At 47.8% G+C, this 16555-nt stretch overlaps 1 protein-coding gene across 1 annotated transcript; it reads right to left on the minus strand.

Moving 5' to 3' along the window:
* Nucleotides 1–914: 914 nt before the first annotated feature.
* TMEM88B (transmembrane protein 88B) lies at nucleotides 915–15672 on the minus strand. Its single transcript, XM_048519410.1, has 2 exons — nucleotides 14638–15672; nucleotides 915–1644 (listed from the first exon to the last, which is right to left on the minus strand). The coding sequence occupies exons 1-2, from the start codon at nucleotides 14905–14907 to the stop codon at nucleotides 1375–1377; spliced, it is 540 nt and encodes a 179-aa protein (XP_048375367.1). The 5' UTR covers nucleotides 14908–15672; the 3' UTR covers nucleotides 915–1374.
* Between the last annotated feature and the right edge of the window lie 883 nt (nucleotides 15673–16555).

The raw sequence follows: 16555 nt of genomic DNA on the forward strand, positions 1-16555 counted from the left end.
TATGTGGCAGAGACCCCTCAGGATCATCAAGTGGGAAGTGAGGATTTGGGAATCACTCCCCCCTTGGTCCAAACTTGAGCCGCAAACTATGTCCTGTATTGAGCACAAGAAGATGTCATCTTCAATCCTCAGAAAATAATTTCCTCTTAGCAATATCCAGAGGAGTGCTCGAAATAATCATACGTTTAAGCTTGCCAACTTGCAGATGGTTCAACAAAGAAAAACACCTCATGGCTAATGATAATGGAATTACCAGTCTCTTAAAAAATTTCAATAAAGCTTTCATTCAAAAGAGCCGCTGCTTCAATCTCTTGTTTCTATACAAGTAAGACAACTCAAAATATGCCATTCACAAGAGCTTGCGATTAAGACTCTTGTTTTGTATAAATAATGATGTCTGCACCAGGGAATGACAGCCCGTTTATTATTATATACTGAGCAGAAATATCTCACGGACCTTATACGGTTGGAAAAAAACTTGCAGACTTAGTGGTAAGCCCTTTAGGGGACAAGGTAGATTGTGTAATTTGATTTGCATTGCATGTACAAAACAAGAGACTTCAGCACAGAGCTCTTGTGAATTGTATTTTTTGTGTTACCTTGTATAAAAACAAGAGATCAAAGCAGAAGCTCTTTTGACTGAAAGCTTTATTGAAGTTTTTGAAGAGATGGGTGATTTCATTACCGTTAGCCCTCAGGTGATTTTCTTTGTTGTACCTTTTATCATACCTACCCCACCCTTCATGATGGTTCGCTTCCAGGTGGTGACTGAAGTTCTCTTAGGGTTACAACAGAGTTCTGTCTATCTCGAGAAAATGGCTACTTCGGCATTCCTCCCCAAACCTCACCACCAAAATCTCTAGGGCCCCTTCCGCACATGCAGAATAATGCGCTTTCAATCCACTTTCAATGCACTTTACAGCTGGATTTCACTGTGCGGAAGAGCAAAATCCACTTGCAAATAATTGTGAAAGTGGATTGAAAGCGCATTAATTCTGCATGTGCGGAAGAGGCCTAGGTATTTTCCAACATGGAAATGGCAGTCCTAAATTCCTGCTTTTAAGCATTATCCATAAAGAAACTTCTTGTAATCCTTGCAACAGCCCTGTCAGGCCAGATGGAATTATTATCCTTCAATTTTGCAGACAACAGCTGAGAAAAAACAGAAGCCTGGTTAAATCCATAGCTGAGGCAAATGTTACAAAGGGGATTTTCCAGTCTCACAGAACGTTCCAGAGCTGACATGAGGTTGCCGAGCATGCCACAGCTTGGAGAGACAAAACAGCAGAGGTGTTGCACAGTTATTTTGTTTGCCGTTTCTTGCAAAAAAAACCAGGCACAGGCGACGCTGGTGAGCAGGCTGAGGAGACGGGCTCACACCCAGGCCTTGACTTGCGTGTTCCACGCCTTGACGCACCCGTAGATCCCCCCGTCCTCGTACCACTGCCATTTCACCCCCTTGTAGACCGCCCGAGCGCAAGGCTGGAAACACATGAAGAGGCGGAGGCGCCGCGCCAGGCTGCAGTACAGGGCCGTGGCCACGACAATGAGGGGAGACATGATGATGAAGCCGAGGATGATGAGGGCAGAAGAGCTGTTATCATCCAGGATGGTCTTGCAGTAGTAAGCCATGGAATGGAGCACCTGCAACGGATGGAGAAAAGGGGTCAGAAACCAGGAAGGACAGCCGTTTCCATATGGAAGATTGAAAACGTTTTAGAATTATATTGTTGAAGGCTTTCATGGCCGGATTCAACTGGTTGTGGTGGGTTTTCCAGGCTGCTTGGCCGTGGTCTGGTGGACCTTGCTCCTAACGTTTCACCTGCATCTGCGGCTGGCATCTTCCCTCTGTGATACACCTCTGAAGATGCCAGCTACAGGCAAAACGTTAGGAACAAGATCCACCAGATCACACGAACACAGCCCGGAAAACCCACCACAACCAGTTCTAGAAATGCTTTATGGGATCTGTGCGGAAAGGGCCAAAGTCGGCGTCTCAAAGCCACCAGAGCCGGAAATGAAAAATGGAACCAGCCTGCTCATTCCGGACAATTTCGCCGCAAACTCCTGAGCTTTGAAATTCTTGCAGGTTAGATTTGTGAGAGTCAACCGGCAGAGAGGCTTAATTGGAGCGGGGGTTTTTTGCAATGACGAGTTAAACCTCTGTCCCTGGCTTCCAGCTGCCAGGAATCAATACAGAGTCATAAACGAACAAGAAGGTGATTCTGAGCATGTGCAGCAGCAGGCAGAGGGGGTTGAGATAAGACTGGTCTTTCTGGTTCAGATGAAAGCCCGGTCTAATCCATCGTTTCTGCAGCAGCGGCTGGCTAAAAGCCGGCACAGAGGCCCCTTCCACACTTTCAGTGCACTTTGCAGCTGGATTTTACTGTGTGGAATAGCAAAATCCACTCGCAAACAGTTGTGAAAGTGGATTGAAAGTGCATTATTCTTCTCCTGTCGAAGGGCCCTAAGAGAGATCAGATTGCTGTTTAAAGAAAAGAGGACCGGATGATGGAAGAACAGTTTGGATGTATACCCCACTTTTCTCAACCCTACGGAGACTCGAGGAGGCTGACAAACTCCTTTCCCTCCTCTCCCCACAACAGACACCTGGTGAGGTAGGTGGGGCTGAGAGAGTTCCGAGAGAACTGTGACCAGCCCAAGGTCCCCCAGGCAGGCTACATGTGGAGCAGCGAGGAATCAAACCCAGTTCTCCAGATTAGAGTCCCTCTTCTCTTAACGTCTACACCACACCAGCTGCACAAGGGTTATCTTCCAAAGCCAATAACCGAGCGAAGCAACAGGGGCTTTTTGGAATCATTCTGTGTCAGTTTCAGTCTCGGAAATGAAATGAGATGACAAAATGAATCTGTCCGACAACACGGCCTCCCCAGGAAGCTGCCTCCCTCCCTCCCTCCCTGCCTCCCTCCTCCCATACATATTCAATCTCTTGGCTGCCAGTCCATCTTGACATACTGCTGAGAGAAGAGGAGATTGCACTTGTCGGATTAAAAGCTTAATTATCCCTAATGTCTTCCTGTCCTGGTTCTTCTCCTTGCTTAATGGGCCAGCAGAAACCTCTGCCAGCAGCTCTGACTTTTGAACGATGGGCCAGGGAGTGCTGCGGTTCTTCAGAAAAATTTCCTCCATGAGAAGGTGCAGAACAATAATTTTTCAGCCTTTCCCTGCCATGGGCAAACCTGCAGAAACATAAGGCCCCTTCCACACACGCAAAATAATGCGTTTCCAAACCACTTTCACAACTGTTTGCAAGTGGATTTTGCTATTCCGCACAGCTTCAAAGAGCACTGAAAGCAGTTTGAAAGTGCATTATTATGCATGTGCGGAATGAGCCTAACATTATGTCCCTTGAACCAGAGCCAGCGTGGTGTTGTGGTTAAGAGCAGGTGCACTCTAATCTGGAGAACCGGGTTTGACTCTCCGCTCTGAGCGGTGGAGGCTTATCTGGTGAACCAGATTAGCATGTGCACTTCAGCACACGCCAGCTGGGATCTTATAAACAAACAAATTAATTAATTAAAATGGTACCACAGAGGCCCCTTCTGCACATACAGAATAATGCACTTTCAATCCACTTTCAATGTACTTTGAAGCTGGATTTTACAGTGTGGAATGGCAAAATCCACTTTTAAACATTTGTGAAAATAGATGTGCATTATTCTTCCTGTGCGGAAGGAATCAGAGAGAGTGAAGATGACCTTCCTTGTGGCATGGTTTTGATCTCAACTGAGGTTCCTCCTGGCTTCTGTTTACCAGGAACTAAATTTGCTGGAGATTTCAGCCTTTTGTTGCCTCTTGTGTTTTGATTCTGAGGAATCTGCAGAAAAAAATTGGTCTGACCAGAAATAACAGGAGAGCAAAAGAAATTTACGTTTTTGCTGCCAGCGATGACGGCTCTTTCACACCTCTTTCGGCTCTCCTAAAAATGATCGTCTGTCTTCGAAGAAACAAACAAACCCTCACCCTCTTCTGCCAGCTGCTGTCGAATCGATATGGTTATGACACCCGCAAGAAAGGGAGAGAGACGGGTTCCCTTATGCCGCGGTGATTTCACTTAATTTCAGCTCTCCTGTTTACTGTTTTCAGTCTATTTTTCAGCCACGGTGGATCACACGAAAAAACAGGCCTCCGCTTTTTTACTCGCTTTTCAGCAAATTGCTGTGAATGTTTTCAAACAGTCTTGGCATTCATTTGCCTCTGACGAATCTGACGGACGGTGTATTTGCTGACTGCCGGTTGATCTCAGCAAATGAGATGCACATCCGGTCGCCCACCACAGCATGGTGTAGTGGTTAAGAGCAGGTGCACTCTAATCTGGAGAACCGGGTTTGACTCCCTGCTCTGCCACTTGAGCTGTGGAGGCTTATCTGGTGAATCAGATTGGCTTGTGCAGATCAGTGCAGTGACCTTGGGCTAGTCACAGTTCTTCAGAGCTCTCTCAGCCACACTCACCTCACAGGGTGTTTGTTGTGGGGAGGGGAGGGAAAGGAGCTTCTAAGCCCCTTTGAGTCTCCTTACAGGAGAGAAAGGGGGGATATAAATCCAATTCTTCTTCTTCTTCTTCTTCTTCTTCTTCTTCTTCTTCTTCTTCTTCTTCTTCTTCTTCTTCTTCTTCTTCCTCCTCCTCCTCCTCCTCCTCCTCCTCCTCCTCCTCCTCCTCCTCCTCCTCCTCCTCCTCCTCCTCCTCCTCCTCCTCCTCCTCCTCCTCCTCCTCCTTCTTCTTCTTCTTCTTCTTCACATGAGCCTCACCATTGGGAACTGACCCCCATTGGCCATCGACCATGATCGAGAGCAACCCAAATGTCACCCCTTGCTTCTGAGGCGGCCTCCCCCATATTTTCACTGCCCACTCGGTTCCATCTGCTCCGCTGTGTGCCTTTAGCCTGCCCACGCCGCAGCTTGACAAATCAGCAACTCTTTTCCATTGTTCCCACAGCATCCAAGAACCAGCTCGTAGTCTGACATCTTGGCATCTCTTTGTTCATGACTGGAGAACCGAAAAGTTTGCCGTACCACCAGGTGTAGACGTGGACTTTTTTTTTACTCGTCCGCTTTGCTGTTCGCAGGCTCCCCAGGGCCTCCCCTGGTGTAACATCAAACCAAAGAAACAGATGCTGGCACTTATTGCTCCGGGACGGAGGCTTTATGATTCAGTGGTAGATTAATCCCGCCGGCATTCAAATGAGATTTTTGTCACCCAAGAGGCCAATGTGAAACTGAGATGCCCATCTGTCATACACAATCAGAAAAGGGGAGCATAATTTGTCCATTTGCTGCCAGGTTTTAGCAGAACTGGACCAGTTCATAAGAACATAAGAACAAGCCAGCTGGATCAGACCAAAGTCCATCTAGTCCAGCTCTCTGCTACTCGCAGTGGCCCACCAGGTGCCTTGGGGAGCTCACATGTAGGATGTAGTTCATTTCAGTGGCTTCTGTCTTTTCCTCATGTCGACAGCCAGCGTGGTTATGAGCTGGGGACTCTAATCTGGAGAACCGGGTTTGATTCCCCACTCCTCCATGTGAGCGGTGGACTCTTATCTGGTGAACTGGATTTGTTTCCCTGCTCCTCCACATGAAGCCTGCTAGATGACCTTGGACCATCTCCCTGTGGCTGCCCATCTTTTAACAGTTCCAGGCTTCTCTTTTTGAAGCAAAAGTGCTATTTACACAAACAATGTCCTGGCATCTGTGAAGCTCGATATTGTGCTCTGGTTGTTGCTTCCATTTATACACAGCTTACCCGCAAGCACACACTCCACACTTCCTCGCTGAATAATAAAGGTCAAGGAATCAAACATGCTTGACATTTCAAGAAGCTGTCTTATTGCAATCCATTTGAGTCCACGGAATGCTTGATGGATTATCTGCACTGGAACGCTATCGCTGCAGGTGACGGCTGCCATTGAAAACGCTGTCTGATTTGCTGACACAGAGAATTGATCGTTCGGGCTTAATGGTCAATAGAGTCAAGGCTCAAACGGCACAGCTTTCCTAATATCTTCCGTTCATCTTCTTCGAAAGAAAGATAGAGCGGGAGGGGACCCTCAAGATCATCAAGTCCAACCCCCTGCACAATTTAGGAGATTCACTGCTATTCTCCCAATGACCCCTGCTTTATGGCCAGAGGAAGGCCAAAAGAATTCCAGGACCCCCGGGCCCATCTGAAAGTGGCGATAAGCATTACCCTGGACATATAAGAAAGGGCAAAGACAACAAACAGTTCATCTTTCCCATCTCTTTCCCTTCAAGCAGTGCACGATTTGCCTGTGGAACTCAGCGCTACAGGATCTAGCAGTGGTGGATAACTCGGATGACTTTTTAAGGGGATTTGAAAGGCCTGTCAACAGCCATTAGAACATAAGAACATAAGAAAGAGCCTGCTGGGTCAGACCAGAGTCCATCTAGTTCGGCACCCTGCTACTCGCAGTGGCCCACCAGGTGCCTTTGGGAGCTCATGATGGCTAAACAGAACTTCCATGCTCAGAGGCAGTATACCTCTGGATACTGGCAGTTGGGGGCCAACAAGAAAGAGAGTTTTTGACTTGCCTGCCTGAAGGTCGCCTGGGTTTGTGAGAAACAAGATGCTGGGCTCAATGGAAGTTCGGTCTGAGCCAGCTGAACTCTTGTCACATTGAAAAGCTTCACAATCGAGTTAGGAGGATTTGACGGAAGAGAGCGCAAAGTCACGAGTGGTTTGCCTGGACTCTCCTCTCCAGCCTGCTAACTTTGACCATTAGCACTTGGGCACAGACTAATGCACGGAAAACGCTTCCCTTCGCTCTCGGCCACTTCCTGCTGCAGATGAAAACACTCAAGCCAAAGTGGAGAGCTCGCAGCAGCAGACAAATCGCTGTGGGTTGAGCAGCCCATCTCATTTCGAACCGGAGAGGAGGCGATGCTTTCAAATCTAGCCTGCTAAGTGGGAAGAGACCACGGGCTTGGAGATGAAAGCTGGGTTGTAAATGCTTTTGGGGGGAGAGTCAGATTCCATTAAGGAGCCGTGGGGCCGGGAGGGGGAGCAGCCACGGGAAAAGCAGGGCATGGCAGAAATGAAGGGCTGTTGCAGCATCAAGTTGGTGAACGCTGAGCCCAGCCGAGAGGCATCCTTCTCTCGAAAGGTCAACAGGGTGGGTTGGGCCGGACAGAAAGGGAGATTTAATGGGCTTTCGCTCCTCTGCTTGAGGGCGGAATTGCTGAGATGCTGCCGCAGCCCACTGAATGGAATAATAGCTTCAAGGCCTCGTGGTCCCAGAGACTGCCTTTCTAGCCTTCGTTCCAGAAATCTTTGCTAATTTGGAAGCTCCTATGGAGCCAGGACCTAGCAGTTGCTTCTGCATTCGTTTTAAATGCTTTGTTGTTCCTTTGCAAAGGTAGCTTATCAAGGGGGAGAACGTTGGGTTAGATCTTGCCCACTCAATCTTGCCCAAGATCCAGCGTGATGTAGTGGTTAAGAGCAGGTGGATTCTAATCTGGAAACCGGGTTTGATTCCCCACTCCTCCACCTGAGTGGCAAAGGGTCTTCTTCTTCTTCTTCTTCTTCTTCTTCTTCTTCTTCTTCTTCTTCTTCTTCTTCTTCTTCTTCTTCTTCTTCTTCTTCTTCTTCTTCTTCTTCTTCTTCTTCTTCTTCTTCTTCTTCTTCTTCTTCTTCTTCTTCTTCTTCTTCTTCTTCTTCTTCTCCTTCTCCTTCTCCTTCTCCTTCTCCTTCTCCTTCTCCTTCTTCTCCTTTTCCTCCTTTTCCTCCTTTTCCTCCTCCTCCTCCTCCTCCTTCTTCTTCTTAGTCCACCAGCAGATATGGCCTGGACTCACCTTGGAATGACAGTGGTTGATCCAGACAATATTGATCAGCTCTCCTGGAGAAAACAGCGTCAACACAGAGGGAAATGCACAGTATTGGTAAGAACTCGATCCCATTTTCACTGATCCCGAAAGAAACCAAAATTTAATAAATGACATTTGCTCATTTCATTCATTCATTTCATTAATCAGCAAAAAAAGATTTTTTAAAAACAAGCACAGCAATAACGTTAAGAAAAAGCTAACAAGCAATTTCATACGACCCCGACGATTTCTGTGTTCTGCCAGCAACGTGGCCATACTTTGACAGTGCCTATGAAATGGAGGGATCCTTATCTTCAAGTAAAAAGTGAACGAGTAAGTCACCAGGTGACACTAAAGGAAATATCTAATCTTTTCCCTCTTGATGTGTCTGTCTCCCCATGTATGATCTGCCACAGCTGGCTGGGAGATTTACAAGGAAAATTCCACCTACACCCAAGTAAACAACACATAAAACGCACGAGTACTTGATTTCTCCTCTGCAGGGAGCGATTGTACCAAAGCCGCTCTGATTTATTCATGTTATTAGCTGGCGATGCCCTTGACTACCCAATTTAGCAATTTATATCCTCCACAGCACACTGAAGCCGTGGAAAGAATAGATCTGCAGCCCATTCACAATTAGACTCTGGGGATGGAGGGCGCTTTTCGTACTGCAGCGTCTCCTTTTGAGTGACTCAGCTTGGCCGGAAAGGTCAGGCTATGGCAGTGATGTGTCCCATGTTGATCCAGTTGATTCCCCAAGGGCTGATCTACAGAACAGAGCCATGAACCTGTCTTGATCGGAATAGGATAATAAACTGTTTTAATTACGTTGTTTCACGTTTCTTCCAGCGCAGATGTTCGGAAGTCCTTGAAATCCCAAAAGAAATTGTTTTGCCCTGTGAAATGGCTGTGGAACCATAGCTAGCTGTAGAACCATAGCTGGTTCCAGTGGGCAAAGAGATTGCGACATTTGTTGGGGGTACGAAGATGGCCAAAGAGTTCACCGCATCCCAACAACATCATATATTTTTTCTCCCTAAAGAAATGCTCAGTTTGTGAGCATCTACTTGCAAGTACTTAAGAGTTGGATGGCCCAGGCCAGACCGATCTCATCAGATCTCAGAAGCTAAGCAGGTTCAACGCCAGTTAGTATTTGGATGTAGTCCAGGATCACAACAGAGAGGAAGGCAATGGTGTGCCTCCTCTGTGCATCTCTTGCCTTGTGAACCGTGTGTGTTTGTGATTTGTTGGCACTTTTCACCACTGCTCTTGCAAGTGAAGAACACGTTTTAACCTGAGCTGGGACCTTTGGGAATAGAGCGAATAGAAATGCACAGAAATAAACAACAAGACCCAGAAAGAATCAGGGCAAAATCCCATGCAATCTGGTGAACTGTTCCTAGGAGTTGCCAAACAGATGCCTCTGAGAAGCTGAAGTGCTGGACCTGAAGGAAGAAGAAGAAGAAGAGTTTGGATTTATATCCCCCCTTTCACTCCTGCAAGGAGACTCAAAGGGGCTTACACTCTCCTTTCCCTTCCCCCGCCCCCACAACAAACACCCTGTGAGGTGGGTGGGGCTGAGAGAGCTCCAAAGAACTGTGACTAGCCCAAGGTCACCCAGCTAGCATGTGTTGGAGTGCACAAGCTAATCTCATTCACCAGATAAGCCTCCACAGCTCAAGTGGCAGAGCGGGGAATCAAACCCGGTTCTCCAGATTAGAGTGTACCTGCTCTTAGCCACTACACCACGCTGGCTCTCCAGGGTTTAAGCAAGCTGCTTATAAAAACCAACTCTTCTTCAGTCTTAGCTGTTATTGTTCCTGAACCGCGCGGGGGCCTTACCTCTGGGTTGACCCACATCCCCTACCCCTCTCTCTCAGAAGTCAGATGGGAGACCACCAAGGAAGGCTCCGCAGAGGAAGGCCATGGGAATCCAACTCTGCTTCTCACTTGCTTTGAAAGCAGAACGTCCGAGGGATAAAGCCAAGAAAGTTTCCCGGAAACCGCAGAGAACGAGAGAATGTAAACGTCACCCGCCTTCCCTAATGAAACAAAAGTGATGCGGAGAAGCCAGGCGCAGCCGATCTGCAGAATACTTAATGAGAACCAAATTAGTTTGTCAATGTGAATAAATACAGGGATGCCCAGCGGTGGCCGGGGAGCGGGCCCATCAGGATGATCTACAGGCCAAAAGACAGGAGATAGGACGGATGCAGTTTTAGTTCGGGGCGGAGATGCTTCGGTGGGCCTCTTCTCCCTTTCACTCTTTAATCAAAAAGGCAAATTGCATAGCCTGGGCCGAACAGGAAGCAGCCTTAATTAAAACGAAATTAACAGTTTTCAGCCTGCGTAGGCAACGAAAGACAAGAATGGGGTGCGGGAGGAGGAAGGAAGAGGATGCTGAAGAGTTCGAGAGAAATATTGTGGCAATAAAATAAAAACTGCGGTGAGTAACCGAGGCTACAAATAATCGCCCGTCAACCCGGATGCTATATTTACTAAGACTGTCGTGGGGGTTTGGTAATTACTGCAGATATTTTTTCTAATGGTGCATATGGCATCGAATCTCCCTCGCCACAGACCCCGCGGTTTTTCAGGCGTCGACGAACCCAGGGTTGCTGGTTTCTGTGCTATACAAGCAAGAGTTTGGCCCTCCAAGGAAGAATCACGGCACAAGACCTGCTTTGCTAAGGAGTTCAGAGCTCACGGGAAGAAAAGGGATCAAGAGTCCATCCACGCCTGCCATTTTTCTCCAGGTCTTCTCCTGGCCTCCCAGTTATGAGACGTGTGTTGTGATTTCGTGCTGAGAACCGAGTTCCAAAGGAAGGGTTGGCCCAGTTCGGGATGGGAACATGACCCATAAAGAGAAGGGACTTCAGCCTTCTCCATTGCTACTGCAATCATTTCCCATCCAGGGGGCACCACTGTCCTTTTGGAGGCTCTTTGGAGTACACATAGATTTCCTCAAGGGCAAAAGAGTAGACCTCCACAAGGACCATTTCAGAACAGGGAAACAGCAAGATAGAAAGGTTGAAAGGAATCCCTTTTCCTCGCGTGCCATGGTCCCAGTCTGAATTGGAACCCTGCACACCTAGGAAATGAGTTCCCACCAGAAACTGCAGGTGCATGTCTGAAGGCCAGGACATGGGGAAAATGTACTATGTTATTAGGACCATATATTACAAGCAAGCATTAACTAGGGCAGAGGTTTTATTTGGGGCAAATGAATCAAGCCTTGGGCAGATTATGCAGGTGAACAGAAGAGTAGTCCAGTTGAATCAAACCAATCATCTGTTTATGCCAGTCTCCATTTTAGCACAGTAGTTAACCAGGCACCCCTGAAAGGCCTTAGAGTACAGAAGGCACAGAAGCCAAGCCTTCCCCTTTGTTCTTGGCCTTCAGAGGTAGAGTGCCCCTGAACATGGAAGTTTCATTTTGTATTTCTGGCTAGCAACTCTAGATGAACTTATCTAATCCCCCTTTTAAAGCCATCTCAACTAGCTTCTGCCACTACATCCCGTGGCAGGGAGTTCCGCTGGTTAATTCCTCATCAAGAAGGTTTTTTGGCCCATTGGTTCCAATGATAAATGAACAATACTTGGGGGCTGAGAAGACTGTGGTATTTGGCCCTGAAAAACATTGCGGGGGGGGGGGGGGCTGGATCTATGGCACTGGTGAAAGGGAGTGAACTCTTTCCTCCCAAGACCTTTCCCCATTTTGAAAAGACCCTCCTCATAACGGCCTTAAAATCTTGGAGGTAAAGAGGGAGGACACTAGATTTCTCCTCACAAACATATTGAGGTTTAAAGTAGCTCTAGGGTGGAGGAGATAGGGAAGGGGAAAAAGTCAACCTCACCTTCTCCAGCACCATAGTCTTGATCTAAGAAGGAGGAGGACGAGTTTGGATTTATATCCCCTCCCTTTCCTGTAAGGAGACTCAAAGGAGTTTCCAAACTCCTTTCCCCCTCACAACAAACGCCCTGTAAGGTGGGTGGGGCTGAGAGAGCTCCAAAGAACTGTGACTAGCCCAAGGTCACCCAGCTGGCATGTGTTGGAGTGCACAAGCTAATCTAGTTCACCAGGTAAGCCTTCACAGCTCAAGTGGCAGAGCAGGGAATCAAACCTGGTTCTCCAGATTAGAGTGCACCTGCTCTTAACCACGACACCACGCTGGTTCTCTGGATTAACTCCCCTGGCCCATGGCTGCTTCTACACACGTAGAATACTGGTCATAGAATTCCAGCATCACATATAATTTTAGCCTTCGCTGTTAGCACTTCTTAGCACGCAATTTTACTCTTCGTATGTCATTTTTGTGGTAATCCTACAAAACCCCTAAAAAGTAGGCCAACTTTTCAGATGGGGCGCTGAGAGAACGGGTGCTCGCCTAATGCCACCTAGTGAGCGTCTGGTGAAAGTTAGCTTTGATCCAAGGGCTTCGGGATTTTATAGCTCTGTTTCGGAGCCTTTGCGCAACAGGAATTTCTGTGAATCGAAACAGATTTAAATGCATGACTCTGCTTGGAGTAACTTTAGATGGCTTCCTATCATAGTTTAAAAATCCCCCACCCCCTGCAGTCAGCATTTTACTGATCTGGCAATATTTTCACCCTCCTAGCCAGATATTATAGAAGGAGGACATGAATCTGGGGGAAGGAAATGGGGCGTTTCTTTTTATAATTATTATTCCCCTATTTTCTACAACGTTTATTCTTTTCTGAAAACAGAAAAGAGTGCTCTGGCTATGCTCAATGGCGTTTTACTTTTTCTTTTTTGGTTTGGGTTCTTCCAAATGGAGGGGATTTACGACCTGAATAAATTATGTAAATCAAGCCACCTGGCATACATATGCTTAAAATCCAATCATGCGGAGGCTAAGCCCTCCACCCCCTGGAAATGACCTCCGCTAACCCCGACAACAGCAACAACACACACAAACATACGCAGCAACGCACCTTAGCCTTTAAAGCATATGGGCGATGACAGCGTAATCTCAGAAACCAGTCTCCTAGACTTAAGGACCAGTAACATGGCTTTTAAAATTATAAACTGCAATTGCTAAATTCTCTGACCTTGGGTGCTCGGAATATGCAGTTGTGCCGACAGATACCCAAAGAGTAGGAATTCCATCCCCAATTGCTGCATCGTCGGCTCTGGAAAAATCAGTGCCCTCTTATAGCTCCCTTCCCCTAAGAAAATAATTACACTTTTTGCATCAATGCTTCATTTAACAAAACTGATGTGCTCTGTTTTCCTCCCAATGTCTACAACAATCCTTTGATGTAGGCCAATGTTAATATATCCATATCGAAGAAGTATAGTCTGAGGCTTAAAGGTTAGCAGTTTGCCTAATGTTGCCTGCTGAGGATCCGGCCCAGATGAGACTTGAATTAGGGGTGGACAAATGGTCTCCATTCTGTTTATTTTTATACACATTCACATTTGGACGGATGCTTTTGCCGTCTGCTTTTCTGTCCTTGCTTGTGGATTCATGTGCACTGTGCACAACACGTTCATCGTTTCTTTGCACAACAAAATGTGTGGGGTCAGTGTATTGATCCACAAGCAGTATTGGAAAACGAGCTCGTTTTTAAAAGTAAAAATTCAGTGCACAAACGTAGCAAACGATAGACTTTTAATCTGTGTTTGCCCACCCTCATCCCCCTGCAACAGAAAAACAGCACTCACATATGACATGTTATTTTCGTGACCCAAGTTTCAAAATCAGGTTCTTGTTCTGTGTTCAGGGTTTGAGCCAAACCCACTTAGGATGCTGCCTAGGAAGGTGTGCTCTTCCCTCAAGAAGGCTAAGAAGAGCACCACTGCCTCTGAGCATGCACAGAGTAACGGGGTTATGTTGTGCTCAATGAACAGCTGATGGTCCCTAGGGTTTTAGGTCTGTTTTCTCAGTATCCTTTGTGGCTGGCGGCTACAAGACACACCCTCGCTATCTAGGTCGCGGAAAGCACTGTTTTTGTGGTGGTGTTGTTGTTGTTGTTGTTGTTTAGTGGGGGAACTGACTTTGCCTGGATGGCTCGTATACGTGCATATCCAACTCCAACTCAACATACATGCTTCTCAATCATCAGATGTAACAAAAGTACCAGAAATCTCCGGCCTTCTCTCCTCACAAGGGGCCTGATTCTGTGGCAGTAACCTCTGGAACTACCTGCCACTTGAAAACGGGAGAGGGACATTTTCTGTCCTCTTGAGCATGTTTTCCCTGCTGAGGCTCACTGTGATAACATTATAGAGATGGAAGGGGCCATCTAGTCCAACTCCCTGCTCAATACAGGATCAGCCAAGCGCATCCCTGATAAATGTTTGTCCAGCCACTTCTTAAAGACTGCCAGGGACAGGAAGCTCACTACCCAACACTGGCCTACATCAAAGGGTTGTTGTAGACACTGGGAGGAAAACAGAGCACATCGGTTTTGTCAAATGAAATATTGATGCAAAAAGTGTAATTATTTTCATCGGCAACCGATTCCACTGTTGAACAACTCTTACTGTGAAAAAAAAAACCTTTCCAGCCAGTATCTTTTCACCCATAATTTAACCCCATTATTGCGAGACCTACCCTCTGCTGCCAACGGGAACAGCTCCCTGTCCACCTCTCAGTGACAGCCTTTCGAATACTTAAAGAGAGCGTGCAAAGGGGATGGCGCCTCTGGACATGTGCAGAGTGCCAGTCCCTCTCTACTGAGCAATCACAGCCTGCGTGCCACATATTTCATAGCAGGGATGGAGGCTCCTTCACCAGAAGGAGGAGGGAGGGTTCTGCATGCCGCTTACCCGTGAGTGGCACTGGAAGCCGAAGTAGACCACCACGATGGTGGGCAGGAGGACCACGGCGAAGATGGAGGCTAGGAGGAGGACATTCAAGAAGAAGACCAAAGAGTTCATGACCACCACGAGGAAAGTCCAGGCCCAGCACTCACAGGTGCTGCGGCGCTCCATGGGCAGGAGTTGGTCCTCCATGTTGTAGGTGGGGAGGCCGGAAATCATCCGGGACGAGTCAGACAGGCTGTCTGCCTCAAAGTCATCGAACTCCTGGTCAGACATCTTCAGGGAAGTCTGGTAAGAGTCCCTTACTGCCTTTTGGGTTTCCTTTTCTTCCACATGCACCACTGCAGGAGCTGCTGATCAGTCTTCCATAGCAGAGGAGACAGTGCCGGTGGTCATCACACGGACGTCTGGCTGTTGGAAGCAGGACCTCGAGCTAGTGGGACTTCAGGATGGATCCAGCCGAGTTCTCCCTGATGCCCTTGACCATGAGGCATCAACAGAGCAAGGTGGTGAGGAGCCCTGCGATAGACTCTTGCTAGACTTTTGCCCTGCAGAGTTATTTGCTGGAGGAATTTCTCACGCTTGCCTCCCAGCCCACCTGGAAGTTTGGAAGGGAGTGAAACGGAGGGTCCTCTCGCTCGGTGCTCGAATGCAGACCTTTTCTTTCGCGTGGCCTCCTTCTGGCGAGATGTGCCGGAGTTCCTGAGCCATTCCCACGCCACGCGCAATGCTCTGCGAGGCTTTTAAGACAGCCCGGCCTCCGTGTGCTCTGGGGCAAACGTTTGCAAGGGACTCCTTCAGCTTTCTGCAGGGAGAAATCCTTGGCCTTCCGAACCTCCCGGTAGCCTTCTGTGAATTCTAAAAGTGGAGATTCTCCCTGCTGAGGTCTCTTGGAGCCAACCGGGGCCTTTATCTGCCGTTAAGGATCCTGCATTACAAGAAAACCAATGCAAGGGAACCGAAGAAGCATGCTGGAACCAGATAACGTGGCTCCAGCTACCGAGAATCGCAGCCAGCCCGACTGGATGCGTTCCCTTCCTAGCCGGTTCCCAGAGCTAGACGGTGTTGCAGGCTTGCAGGCAGTTTCATTCAGCCTCTCTCCCTCCTCCAGCCAATCCTTGGCGACCACTCCCCCCCCCAATCCACCCCCTTTCTGAGATGCTAACTACACAGTGCTGTAAATTCAGGCCCTACAGTGCACTCACCCAGAGATAACATGTGCCAGAAAAGTCAGTCTTTCTATCCCAAAACCCGCAGATATGGAAAAGGTGATAATTTGGAAGAATGAGGATCAGAAAGGTTAGGGTTGGGGGGGGGAGGAGGAGACAAAGAGACATTCTAGTGGAATTTTCAGTCCTTTGCTGTTCTTTTGGGGGGTGGGATTTATGTGCCGCCTTTCCACAGATTAAACATGACACCCAAAGCGCCATATGCCGTAAAATCGATTCCTATCACTTTTGATCCCCCACTCCTCCACCTGAGTGGCAGAGGCTTATCTGGTGAACCAGATGTGTTTCCACACTCCTACATTCCTGCTGGGTGACCTTGGGCTAGTCACAGTTTTCTCTGACCTCTCTCAGCCCCACCTGCCTCACAAGGTGTCTGTTGTGGGGAGAGGAAGGGAAAGGAGCTTATAGGCCACCTTGAGTCTCCTTACAGGAGAGAAAGGTGGGGTGTAAATCCAAACTCTTCTTCTTTTTCTTTTCCCCTTTGCATAGAAAGCCCTTCCTTCTGTCACTATATTGTCCCAACTACCCTGTGAGGTAGGCTAAGTCTGAGAGCAACCAGCCCAGCATCATCCTGTAAGATTTGAGGCATTTCAGCCTGGATTGTTCCAGATTCTATTCCAACCTGCAAACTGCTACAGCACACAGAAGCTGAAGTAAAGAAGCTCTCCATAGCCACACTCCATACCTTATCCCTG

Source organism: Sphaerodactylus townsendi, linkage group LG16, assembly GCF_021028975.2.
Source record: "Sphaerodactylus townsendi isolate TG3544 linkage group LG16, MPM_Stown_v2.3, whole genome shotgun sequence".
In the NCBI taxonomy this organism is placed as follows: Eukaryota; Metazoa; Chordata; class Lepidosauria; order Squamata; family Sphaerodactylidae; genus Sphaerodactylus; species Sphaerodactylus townsendi.